General features: G+C 39.0%; 1 protein-coding gene across 1 annotated transcript in view; it reads left to right on the forward strand.

The window, feature by feature from the left end:
• Positions 1-13,299, forward strand: part of LOC111147805 (solute carrier family 35 member F1) — a 394,491-nt gene that overhangs the window by 244,360 nt on the left and 136,832 nt on the right. The window contains exon 2 of the mRNA XM_022504048.1: positions 772-947. Within this exon, the coding sequence (XP_022359756.1) occupies positions 772-947 (176 nt within the window). The remainder of the gene's footprint in view (positions 1-771; positions 948-13,299) is intronic.

Raw genomic sequence — 13,299 nt, forward strand, 5'->3', positions numbered from 1 at the left:
ACTTTATTTCTACGCAAAGTGAACCCCTTGACTCTTGCTTTTAGTCCCTACTACAGTGGTCTACAATGCCTATGAAAAAGCCACAGAAAATATTTACACAATGTGAAATGTTTTATTATACCACCTTGGTAACTAAATTTCCTTCATGAATAACAGTTTTAATATGCAATCAATTGTAACTTGTGTAAAGGAAAAAAGAGACTAGTGCTTATTAGTGCTTGCTAGAGCAAAAGAAGATCCAAAATCTGGGAATGGGAAGGAGATGATCCTTTGGATTTTCAGGGGTTCCTGGATCCAAAATTTCAGTCTATAAACAAGAGTCTCTCTTTATTGGTATGAGAACCTTAAGATAAGGTTACAATGAGATGCCTCTTTCTCAGGGTGCAAATGTTCTTTCGGGTTTCTGAACATTTAGTGAATGCAATGGTGGGCATCAGGGATGATGTTAATTTCCCCCCACAGGCTCCAGAACACCTTGGCTAGAAGCCAGGATCACGTAGAGAGATTCAGTCTCAAATCCCAGCTTTGCCATTTCCTAGTTATGTGACAGTGAGCAAATTCCTCAACCCCTCTAAACTTGGTTGGTTTTTTTCTCCCTCTGTAAAACCTCACTAAAAACTGTACCTCTTTTGTAGGATCATTGTGATGGGCAATAAGAAATACTATTTATTACACTTAGCCTAGTGAATGGCACAAGTGCTTAGTAAATTTTAACTGTTACTGTTTTAATGGACTTCCTGCTGATGTTTGCTGTTTCTCTTTACTTTTCAGGGAGATGTTAATCTCTGTGGCTCTGGGCCAGGTGTTATCCCTTCTTATTTGTGGAATTGGCTTGACCAGCAAGTACCTGTCAGAAGATTTCCATGCCAATACACCAGTCTTCCAGAGTTTCCTCAATTACATCCTTCTCTTCTTGGTCTATACCACCACACTAGCTGTCAGACAAGGTAAGCATGCAAAAACCCATATGTAGCTTGGAATATAGCTCAATTTCTTTTTTACAAACATCTAGAAGAATGATGAGCCGTGACTAAATTAACTTTTTTCACTTACAGCATCATAAGCCAATTCAGAACCTCAAATCTCACTTTTCTATTTTACAGTAATAAAGCAAACAGAATGAATGAATAAATCACAAAGAAGCAGAAATTGTGTGAATTCAGCGGGAAGTGGGAAATGCATGTATAGGCAAAATGTACAATTGCTCACTATCTGAATTTCTGTTAATGTTCCTCATACCCCTCCGTGAATCTAAATAGAGTGCTTCCCTGGAAGCTGGAACGGCCTGATGCAGCTGTCCTCACTCACGCCCGTCCTGAGAAATCCAAGGGAAAAACAGACAAATGTATGTTCCTTGGGAAGGTGTCACAAGAAACATAAAAATAGTAAACACGAACAACTCTATTAATAATAAAGAGGAAAAGAAAGGAAAGAAAACTACCACAAATGGTCAGAGGAGATAGTCTGTCTAAATTTAAAATAGCTAAAACAATAAAACAAGTCCTCCAAAGATCAAAACAAGAAAAACTTTTAGGGGCACCAGAGTGGCTCAGGGGGTTAAAGCCTCTGCCTTCGGCTCAGGTCATGATCCCAGGATCCTGGGATCAAGCCCCGCATCTGGTTAGCAGGGAGCCTGCTTCCCCCTCTCCCTCTACCTGCCTCTCTGCCTACTTGTGATCTCTGTCTGTCAAATAAATAAATAAAATCTTAAAAAAAACACACACACACAACTTTTTAATTGGCCTGAAGTTGAAATATTTGGGGGGGTATCTCTAGAGAATGTAATTCAGAACCGTATGACTTAACACTGAATCTGTTGTAAATCCTCTTTCCTCTGGCCCAGAAATAGCCAACAATTCACCCCCTAGAAGCTGTTCACCGTGAAATATGCATTGAGAAATAATCATTAATAGGTTCAAAGACAATTATATACTTTATAATAAATAAGGATATGTGAATAGCTTTATTCATCAAACCTAATAATCATACTTTTTTGAAACTTTTATAAGAACCGTATCAAGTATTTCATTTTTATGCTTTATATAAATGGCCATACAGAATAATATTGCTTAATCATAACAATGTGGCCAATACTAGATTTTGTTCAGCTGGGACTGAATTCCAGTTTAACTTTGGAATTTTTTTTTTTTAAAGATTTTATTTATTTATTTGTCAGAAAGAGAGAGAGAGAAAGCACACAAGCAGGCAGAGAAGCAGGCAGAAGCGGAGAGAGAGGCAGGCTCCCTGCTGAGCAAAGAGCCCGATACGGGACTCGATCCCAGGACCCTAGGATCATGACCTGAGCCGAAGGCAGCGGCTTAACCCACTGAGCCACCCAGGCGTCCCTAACTTTGGAATTTTTTTAAGTATTGGAAAAGCTAATTTCATTTACTTCTCAAAAAATTGTATTATCGGTGCTTTGCTTTAAAACTACAATAGACATAATTAATTTAAGAATAAAATTTCAACTAAAACTCAGGCTTCAAAAGTTCTAGATGTTGAGTCTCAGCTATATTTCCTCAGTGTGATCTGGAAGCTAACAGTTTGCACAGTACTAATGCAAAAAAGAAAACCCACGAAATTCACAGGAATATGGTGAATTTATCTTCTCAAGATTTTTAGAATGAAATTGTCTAGGTAAGAGATGGTGAATTGTAACTAGTCTTGGAGGTTCTTGTCCATCTTACTTTCCAGGAATCCAGAGATTTAACAAAAACTTCATGAGAAAAAATATAAAACTGTCACTCTAAGAAACAAAATTTCACAGTCCGAAAAGCTTAGAAAACTACATATAGCAAAAGACCTACACTTTATAACGATACCTTTTGTTAAAACTCTATAATATGCTAGACACTATGTATGTAAGTTATCTCTATTATTCCTTCAGCCAAAGAAAGTAAGTATTATCATCCAAAATTTTATAAGTTAGGAAATCGGTGTTTCACCTGTGTCAGGAACCTGCTCTAGGCTGTAGAACTAGTTGCTGTAAGGCTCACCCCAGGCCAAGGTCACAGGCCTCCTGGGATTCCCTGTAACACCATGTGGGATCTAGGGGAGGCCGGAGAAGGAAAAGAAGATACTTTTGAACAGAAAGAAGGGGGTTTGCTTGAATTTTTAAATCCTGAATAAGAAACCAGCCCTGGGGCGAGGTCTAGTGAGGCACAGCAATGAAATCAAGACAATGTGATTCTGGATTGGGTGGAGAGAGTGGACCAGGGAGAAGCACCCCTGGCAAGAGGCCAAAAACTAGGACAAGGAATTTGGAGCCTCTTTGGAAAAAAGACTGAAGGGCACCTGAGGAAATTCTGTTTATCCCATCCAGTGATGGAGAGAATCAGTTTCTAAAATGACCTATCTGGAGATTTCTGCCATTGCCTCAGATTACCACTCAATTCACTGACATGTCTTTATGTTGGTGTTTACTTAGACGGTTTGTTTTAATCTCATCTTTAGAATTTTTTTTTAATTTTTAAGATTTTATTTATTTGATAACAGGCAGAGATCACAAGTAGGCAGAGAGAGGAGGAAGCAGGCTCACTGCTGAGCAGAGAGCCCGATGTGGGGCTCGATCCCCAGTCCCTGGGATTATGACCTGAGCTGAAGGCAGAGGCTTTAACCCACTGAGCCACCCAGGCGCCCCTCATCTTTAGAAGTTTTAAAAGGCTAGCATTAAGCTAAAATCAGGAAATCAACATACTAATTACATTAATTTTTTTATAGGCTGATTCAATACTATGTTCTAGAGACATAATTTCTTTCCCTATGCACCCCAAGATATGAGAGGGAATGAAAAACAGAGCAGAGAGGATGAAAGGATGAAAAGTCTGGTGTGTGCAGGGGACATGCTCTCACAGCCACAATTTCTTCTTTGCTGGTACTTCCTGACCACTCTTCCCAGAGGTCTGGAGATCAGGACTGAACAAAATTACTATCTTTCCCATTATCCCAGCACAGACACCGTTTACCTGCCAAGTCATCATTTAATTTGATGTCACCTTAGGCCACATAACTGTAAGAAGTTAGTCTCAGGATATTTTTAAACAAATATTTTTTTATCATTGTAACCATACAACTTCTAAAAAGTTATGATTATCACATGTGAATACAATGTGATAAATGCAAGAAGGCTTCCAAGAGTGCTCAGGGTGATACTATGGCAAATGCCTTGTGGAGATTTGACTTAAAATTAAACTGAGTCCTCTTTACTAGATTTGCTCTGAACCAGTGACCAAAGACCTGAAGCAACAGGTTCCAGTAGAAATTCCAATATAACTCCAGTTCAAGCGGGAGTTCTGAACTTGTCCCTTATTATTAATTGGTTCCTACAAAAAAATCTGACTTCCATCCTCCTTTAAAAAATATCTATCTTGTTGGACAAGTTTTAAGTCTAACCCTTTCCTTGACTGGTGACAGGTTTTTATCCCAGATAGTTCTATGATATGCTTTTTTTTTTTTAAGATTATATTTATTTATTTGAGAGCGATGAGAGGGCATGAGCAGGGGAGGAGCAGAGGGAGAAGCAGACACCCTGCTGTGAGAGGATTCCCCACGTGGGCCTCAATCCCAGGACACTGGGATCATGACATGAGCCAAAGACGGTCACTTAACTGACTGAGCCACCCAGGCGCTCCTGTTCCAGATAGTTCTAAAATTCAAAACGATTTTGCTGTTCATAACAAAGAGCTTCAATAATACAACTTTACAGAAAAAGTGTGCTTCAAACAAGTAGTTCTGTTGACACTGTCGCAACTTTGAGAATTTAACTATAACTTCAGTAGGTTGATAGTATCCACTTTTGAGAAGTTGTTTAGGCAATTAAAATTTTTGAAGTAAGTAAGGCCTAAAATCCAGACTCAGGCTGTATGTACCTAGTAGGGCTTCAGGAATTATAAAGGAAAGCTCAGCTCTCTTCCTTCTTTCCCTTACTCATGCTCTTGTCACCAGATGTGTGGTGTTTTTCCTACCAAGCAATTCTGTGGTGTCCTACAGTTGATCTCAGTTCTGACCCTGTCTACCTGGAGATAGCTAGCATAAGATTACGCAGGTTAAGAACTGAATCTCACACGACTGCCCCCTCACTTCAGAGGCCAGTCGCAAGTCTGGGTTGTAACCTGTGCTTCTGACTGATGGACTCCAAATCAGACATTCCTTCAGCTTCCTTCTTGAGTTTGATGAACTTGCTAGAGTGGTTCCCAGGACTCAAGAATAGAGACTACTTACTGTTTATCAGTTTATTATGAAAGGATATGATAAATAATATAGGTGAAATTCCAAAGGAAAGAGATGAGCAGGGCAAAAGTATGTGGGAAGGGGCATGGAGCTTCCGTGCCTCTCTGGGCATGCCACTCTCTCTGCACCTCCGTGTGATCATCAACCCTGAAGCTCTCTGAAGCCTCTACTTTGGAGATTTTCATGGAGGCCTCATGATGTAGGCATAATTGATCATTAACGCCATGTCCAGCCCCTTACCCCTTTTTGGGGAATGGACAGCTGGGGCTGAAAATTCCACACTTCTAATCATGGCTTGGACTCTGTGGTAACCACTCTCTATCCTGGAGCCCACCAGGAGTCACCTCATTCAAACAGAAGACAGTGCCATCACCTTGGAAATTCCAAGGGATTTAGGAACACTGTGTCAGGAACCAGGGTCAAAGACCAAACATTAGAACAAAAAATGCTCCTGAGTACTCTTATTACTTAGGAAATTACAAGAGTTTTTGGAGCTCTGTGCCAGAAACTGGGGACAGAGACCAATATGTATATTTTCTGTTGTCTCACAGGACTGTAATTACAAAAGTATAGGGAAGCTTACAAAATTTTTATGGATTTGCCTAGGAAATTCTCAAAAGAAGGCTCTTCCTCATATCTACTTTTTTTTTTTTTTTCCTTAAAATTCAATGTAATGCTAGCTGAAACCAGGAAGCAGAGAACACAGAAAGCAAAGACTGTCAACAAGAGGAAAGAACAGACTGGGGTCTAACTAAAGCCCAACCAGTTCTTGCATTTATGTTGTAGAAGCAAGAAATGTGACAGGCTTTTAAAAACAAAGGTGAAGATAGGATATCAAGAAAAAATATGTCATCCACCTTTGGCCCATAAATTTCTCTTATCAATTATTATAAGAATCCTGATGCTTCCCAGAACTACTTTCAGCATTTCTTGAATAGATAACCATGGTTCCTCTTCTGGCAATTTTTAACTTCTGAGTGTAGATAAACCATAGTTTTTAAATAGTCAGTAATTTCCTTCTTTTCTTCATCTGCAGTTTTTCTCACTTCTTGCCTCCTTAATTCCTCTTTATTTTTCCATTCACTTTTTACTCTGTGATGGGGAAAGAGAGGATTGTGGGGCAAAGGCAGGATGCCGAAGGGGGGAAAAAACACTTTCAAGTTTTATTTTCCTCCTCCAGGCATGATGATTAAAAAAAAAAGGGGGGGGCGGGTATCAGTAATAAAAGCACAAATAGAGAAGTGTTTGCTTCGTTTCGTAGACAGACCCTGGAAAAAAAAATAAAATGCTGTCACCACTGATCATCATTAGATATATTCCTGGTGACTCGTTCTATATGTTTTGCTTTTTCATTGAAAGATACTTTTATAAAGTCTCCAATTTTGAATAAAAGATCACACTTCCAGCTAAAAGCAATTTAATGGGTTGTGCATGTATTTTGCTTTTCAGCAAATTCTTGAAACATGGACATTAAGGAATTTATTGAATCATTTATACATTTCTTTGTGTTAGTGTAAAATGAAACAGGTCTCTAAGAGTACTAAGAGAGCGCTGGTAAACACATCACCCCCTGGAATCCCTTTGATTTTTTCTAAAGAGAGGATACTGAAAAGTAAATGCATGATATACTCTTCATGAAAAATATCCTCACTTTGAACGAAGACAGAAATCCTAGTTCAAATTTCAGTTCTAAGGGGAGGGGGCTGAAAAAATGAACTCCATTCAGTTATTTTAAGCACTCTCTTTCTCCCTGCCTGCCCTACACACCATCTCCTTTTTCCTACTCAGGGCATTCAAGTAGGGCAGGACAGCTGAGAGAAGTACATAAAAATGACAGCTTTGCCCACACACAAAAGCTAGATGCGACTCATGGCCCAATGGCCCAGACCCATAGCCCTCAGCATTTTCAGCAAATGCTCTTCTCGGAATTTGTGCCCCAGAAAGCATTTCTCCTTTTGGTGGTAGCTGGGAAAATATTAATTAGTAAGCAATTGCTACCTCTTCCCACTCCAGACAGTTCATATTTGTTCTCTGAAGAAACACTGCACTTCTTATGTAGAGTTACATAGGCTAAAATCATAATTACCAATGTTTCAAGACTAAAAAAAAAAAAAATCTATGTAATTAGAAGAAATGTAGGGCTTCATGCAAAATAACATAGACCTCTCAGAGTGTTAAAACGACATCTTAGAAACTTACGTATCTGTCAGATCCTAGAGTCACCTGAGCATCTTTTCTCCCTAGTTCTGTAAATCATATATTGTATTTAGATTCCACTGAGATAACCCTCTTATGAGATTCAATCCTTTTTTTAAATCCTAGTTATTATATCATCTGGATATGTACTTTTAAAGAGTCCACTGATCATTGTGATTTAAAATAGTTCTTTTCTATTTTCTTAATTGAGTTGATCTGATTTTTTTTTCTCTTAAGTAAAACTTAATAAATCCATCCTTTTTTAAATCCTCTGTGAATCTTTACCCCCCTGCCTTTGTTGGAATGTGCCGTAGGGAGTCAAAAACACAGGCCACAGCAGTGAAAAGCGTTAAAGCAGGATGCAGGGTTTTCTCAAATCAAAAGCCCAAGTTATGCTCACACATAGCTCAGTTTCCATTTCTCTGGAAAACCTTGACTAAGTCACTGAGGAGGACTGTTAGTGGGTTGTCAGTATAAGAAAGCACTTGGCAAGTGTAAATACTGAATTATAACAACCTTGAGAGTTGTGAGGGAAATATTATTGTCACTTACCTAAGTCTGCTGAGGTAATATTCATCAGAGCCTCTTGAAAATTCTCCCATGTGGAAAATCACCTGGCAAACCTCCATTCCTATTTCTTGTCAGGTTGCCTTTATTTTTACTTAAGTATCATTGGAGAGTTCTAGCCCCCATAGTAAAGGCTGTACTTTGGGAATTGAGGTATTCAGATGGATCCTTGGTAGACACTCCATGGGAATTACACTTGTGTTATTCGGGAAGGGAGAAGAAAAGATGGAGGGGAGTGGTGAGGAAGAGGGGAATATACACAAACCATACTGGGAAATGATCAAAGAAAATCATAAGAGAAAACTAGAGTCCAGTTCTAGCAAAACTGTCTGCCAGCATATGGAACAACTGAAACTCTCGTAGACCATTCTATGAGACCATTCTGCTGGGAATGCAACATGATACCACCACTTTGAAAAATATCTTGGCAATTTCTTATAAAGATAAACATACACTTACCATATGACCCATCAATCACACTCTTCTAAGAGAAATGAGAACATGATGTCCACACAGAGAACTATATACAAATGTCTGTTGCAGCTTTGTTCATAATTGCCAGAAACAGCAAACAACCCCAAAGCTCACCAACTTGTGAAAGGATAAACAAGTTGTGGTGAATTCATACAATGGAGTACCACTCAGCCATAAAAAGGAGTAAGATACATGCAATGATATGGATTAATCCCAAAAGCATTACTCTAAGTTCAAGAGGTTGGACATGAAAATTTCTATACTGTGTAATTCTATACTGGGTAATAATGTGATGTTCTGGAAAAGGCAAAACTGTGAGATGAGGAAATAGTATGTGGTTGCCAGAGCCTGGGAATGGGAGAGATTGACTGCAAAGGGAAACAAAGGAAATGTTCTATAGAGCTTGATTATTGTAGAGGTTACAGGAATATATATATATATATATATATATATATATATATATATATATACACACACATTTGTGAAAATGCTTCAAGCTCTGCACTAGAAGAGATGGATTTTATCACATGTAAATTATACTTTAATACACCTGATCAAAGTGGAAAAAAAAAGAATGAAAAAAAAAATGACCGTCTACTAGCCCTTCATGGTTAGCATGATAAAATAATGTCTCATGGGGGCGCCTGGGTGGCTTAGTGGGTTAAAGCCCCTGCCTTTGGCTCAGGTCATGGTGCCAGGGTCCTGGGATCGAGCCCCACATCGGGCTCTCTGCTCGGCAGGGAGCCTGCTTCCCCTCCTTCTCTCTCTGCCTGCCTGTCTGCCTACTTGTGATCTCTGTCTGTCAAATAAATAAATAAAAATATAAAAAAAAAAAATGTCTCATTAGGCCCAGAGTTTTCCAACAGGGAAACTATAGTCGCTATTCCTTCAGTCACTTATGGATATTAAATCATTAAATCTTCCCACTTCACATGACATGCTCTTAGACTACAAGGATGAGTATAGTTTCAAAAAAATACCTACTCCAAGACCTTGAACTCTTAACTTATCGAGCTTATAATCCATTAAACAATGCAAACACACACACACTCCGTACATATGCGGTACTTAACAGGGCGAATCTGCCAAATCAAGTCTTCCGGTGTTAATCAAAGTTAAGAGGATCCAACAGAGCATGTCTTCTGTGCGTTAAAAGTGGATGAATCTCAAGTAGAGTGATACCTTACACAGAACTTTCAATATCACCTAAATGACTTTTAGATTAAAGGAAAATGACATGAATATGCAACACTATCTTCTCTTAATGAATCCTCATATAAACATTCACACAGGCACACACACACTACACATCACACTCTCCCTTATTCCCCATGCCAAATACTCATTTAAGGGATGCCCTTCTGACTCTTTCATTCCAAATAGCATATAAGCTTGGAAAGAGGGATTGTCTCTCTGTCTTGTCTGGAGTCCATGTTGACTGTTAATTCTGGAAATCTTTAAGCATTCACCTATCCATGCTGAGAGCTGGCATAGAGCAACACTCATTCCTGGCACGAAGCTCCAGTGTTCATGTGGGAGATTGAAGGATAGTTACAAGATGATAACTGTATTGCCTGAAGGAGATAAGTCCCCTTCTGCCAGAATAGTGCTTTGTATGTAATTAGTGTAAAAATTCAGAGGAATAGAGTTTATCCTTACAATCATCTTTCTCATTAAAAAAGAATCATAATGGAAGAACAAAGCAGTCCCTGCAGTGAGTTGAATTGCTTTCCCTAAGTTTTCATTAAATCAAAGACTCAGCAGTTAGCCATCTTGCGGATACTCTTGCTGTCTGCTACATGAGATTTGCAAGGGAAAAAAATGAAGCAAACATTTTTTTTTTCCCCTTCACAGGATTAGAGCTGCATTGTGGTTACTTTCGATCAGAATTCCCTGTCTATGCATTTTTTTTTAGTATCTGGTTTCATTGGTTTCCATTTCTGAGATTTTTGAGGACCAGAAAAAAGATTATTTAACTCACCAAATTTAAATGTGGTATTTGCAAATGGTGGGTTCTGACTACAAGTTGGAGTGACTGGGCCTCTTCAGTGACCTATATGAGGAAAAACATAAAGGAAATGACTTGGAAATAAAAAGGAATGTGATCAGAATTCATATTTTTGACCATTTTTTGTTTTACTCTTTGACACTTCTTTCTACGAAGTAGCATGAATATTACTTTCTTTTACTTTAACTATCTAATTAGCCATGTCTAAGAAAATATCTATCTTTAAGAACCATATTTAGGAATTACTACTTAAGTACACTAAATTAAAGTGTAATTTTAAACAAGTAGGGCCTAGACTTTTTCTGTTTCTCAGTTAATCCAAACTTAAGTCATCCCGGTAAGTTTCCATAACTTTTCTGTGATGTTTTCCCTCATTTCATATGTCAGGGTAGTAATAGTTAACTGCCTTATGGGTTTCCTGTGGACTAAATGAAGTGATGTATGGAAAACTTGTAGCACAGGGTCAGGCATATAGGACCACTGAGTGCATACGGTCTGCCATCATCGGCATTAGATTGAACTTAATATTGATTCTCCTCCCTATTAATATTGATTCTCCTCCCTAGCAAGTTGGATTTTACACAACTAACCCTTAATTTGAATAAATTTGAACATGAGGACCCTGAAATTCACTAGGCATTTTCCAGCAGCTGTGTTCTCCTTAACTTGTTGTTGGTATGATGCATAGAAGAATACAAGAAAGAGATATTTTAGGTGTTTCCTTACCTACTGTGGTGGCCAATGTGAGTGAGGGAACTCACTGATGGAATTATTACACTGGTGCATGACTTATTCTGAAATCCACTAGCCCAAGTCCTTCTACCCCAGGGTGTGGAGTGGGTGTCTTTTGCCTGAGAAAGACAAGCCAAGGGGAGCAGTGAGCACCCAGAATCTGTCCAGAGGGAGCCAGAGCCACCCTTCTACTTTCAGGCATAAGTGCACCAAAACTATGAGAGATCATAAAAGGGAAAGGAGCATTGCCAAAGGAAAACTTGAAAGAACAATTCCCTAGATCAGTGCTTGTCCCCAGAAATGAATGAGTTCTTTGCTCTACTAGCTTAGATTTTGACCATAAAACCTCAAAGCAAAATTGTTTCCCACCCTTTCTTTTCCTCTTGTTTGTGTGTATGTTTCCTTGCTCTTCTCCCATTTTCTCTCTTCATCCAGCTTCCTCCTTCTCCTATAATCATAACTGACACAAAAATGGGAGGAAATGGGAAGAAAACATTCTCATTCACTTTACTGAGATGCAACTATCACTACAACTTTAGATACTACAGAGAAGATCTACATTCAGTTTAAGCCGTGCCTGCAAGTTACTACTCTTTGTTCAAGAAAAGGTTTGGAATCAAAAGGACACCAATGAAGATCAGTATGTTGTAAACTAAGTTTGATCACCTCTTTTCCTGAGTGTTTTATTTCTTCCACAACACACACACAGTGCATCTGTGAACCGCACCCAGATGAATACGCATATAGAAAGCAAAGCAGATCCAAAGCAGCTGGGAAAATCTCATTCGTCTTTGGGCCGCTGACCAAGGCATATGCCAGCTGGAGAAGTTGAGGACAAAGAAGTGTGGTTTGACCAAAGCCAAGAAGAGACGGCATTTCTGTCCAAGATAATTCCCGGCAAGGAGTCGGTTCTTGCAATGGCCATAGATGCTTTAGAAGACCTATTATTACCACAGCAGGAATTCTTCGGATGTATTCCCAAGGGGAGGGGAGGGTTACTGTTTTATAATCCAAATCCCAAATCTCCACTAGTTATTTGGAATAAACAGTGAGCAGCATGTCCCTTTTCGGGCCATTTCACTAGAAGCCATAGTACAAAATCTATAGGCAGAGGTCAGTCTTACTAATGAATGAAAGACTGCACAGACAAGAATTGTCCTTGGATGAGCTCATTAAAAGGAATCGTGCTCCCATTTTTTGACACAGCAAGAACGTTTGTTCTATTTTAAAGTTGAAAAATAAAATCAGGGTGGGGAGAGGAAAAAATAAAAATAATCCAAGATGAAAAAGAGCCGTAAAATGCTCTGAGAGAGCACAAAGCTTTGGGGGCTACATAGTCAGTGAAAGGGCCACCAGTGTGTCATCCTCTAGCTGAGAAGAGGGGACGGACATGCTGTCAAGATCATGGAGCTCTCACTCACCCATCTTGCAGCAGGAAAAGCATGCCACAGACAAGCTCAATGGACTACTGGGGTCTCACCCGATTCAAAGCATCTGGTTCTGTACCTGCAAACACATTTCAACTTTTTGGCTTAGTGGATGTCATTCGCAGAGGTCGAAATTTCCAACTGTGCTGTGTTAAACTCAGGGCCATTACAGCACGCTTTAAGCAAGCTATTGATTTTAAACTTTTGTCAGACTAAAAGAAACTAAGTTAGATCATTCAGAAGCAAACAAAGAGCTCAACTTCTAAAAATAAAGTTAAGGAACTTGGTAACTTCTTTTTAACAGAGAAATGTGTGGGCAGATCTCATGTAAGTGACATAAATGTGGAAGTCTCTGCACTGTTAAAAATTGTAAATTATTTACTATATGGGAACTTAATAGATCTCAACTCCTAGTTTCTGTTGTTTTGGCATCAGATATGTTGAGTAATTTGGATACCTCACTCCTAAAGTGTGTTCCTATACTCAGAGTGTCTCTTAACGAAAGGAATCAGCCCTATATACACAAGCCAAGGATGCAACTGCTCCCCAGCCTACTGAGTTTTATAGTTTTAGTTCTGCCCATGTTTCCTTATACAGAACCTTCTAGAAGGCTCTGAACTGATTACATCTTGCTCAACTATCTCTTACCTAGATTTAATTTCTCTT

This window comes from Enhydra lutris, unplaced genomic scaffold (assembly GCF_002288905.1).
Source record: "Enhydra lutris kenyoni isolate GAN:26980312 unplaced genomic scaffold, ASM228890v2 scaffoldscaffold17, whole genome shotgun sequence".
Lineage (NCBI taxonomy): Eukaryota > Metazoa > Chordata > Mammalia > Carnivora > Mustelidae > Enhydra > Enhydra lutris.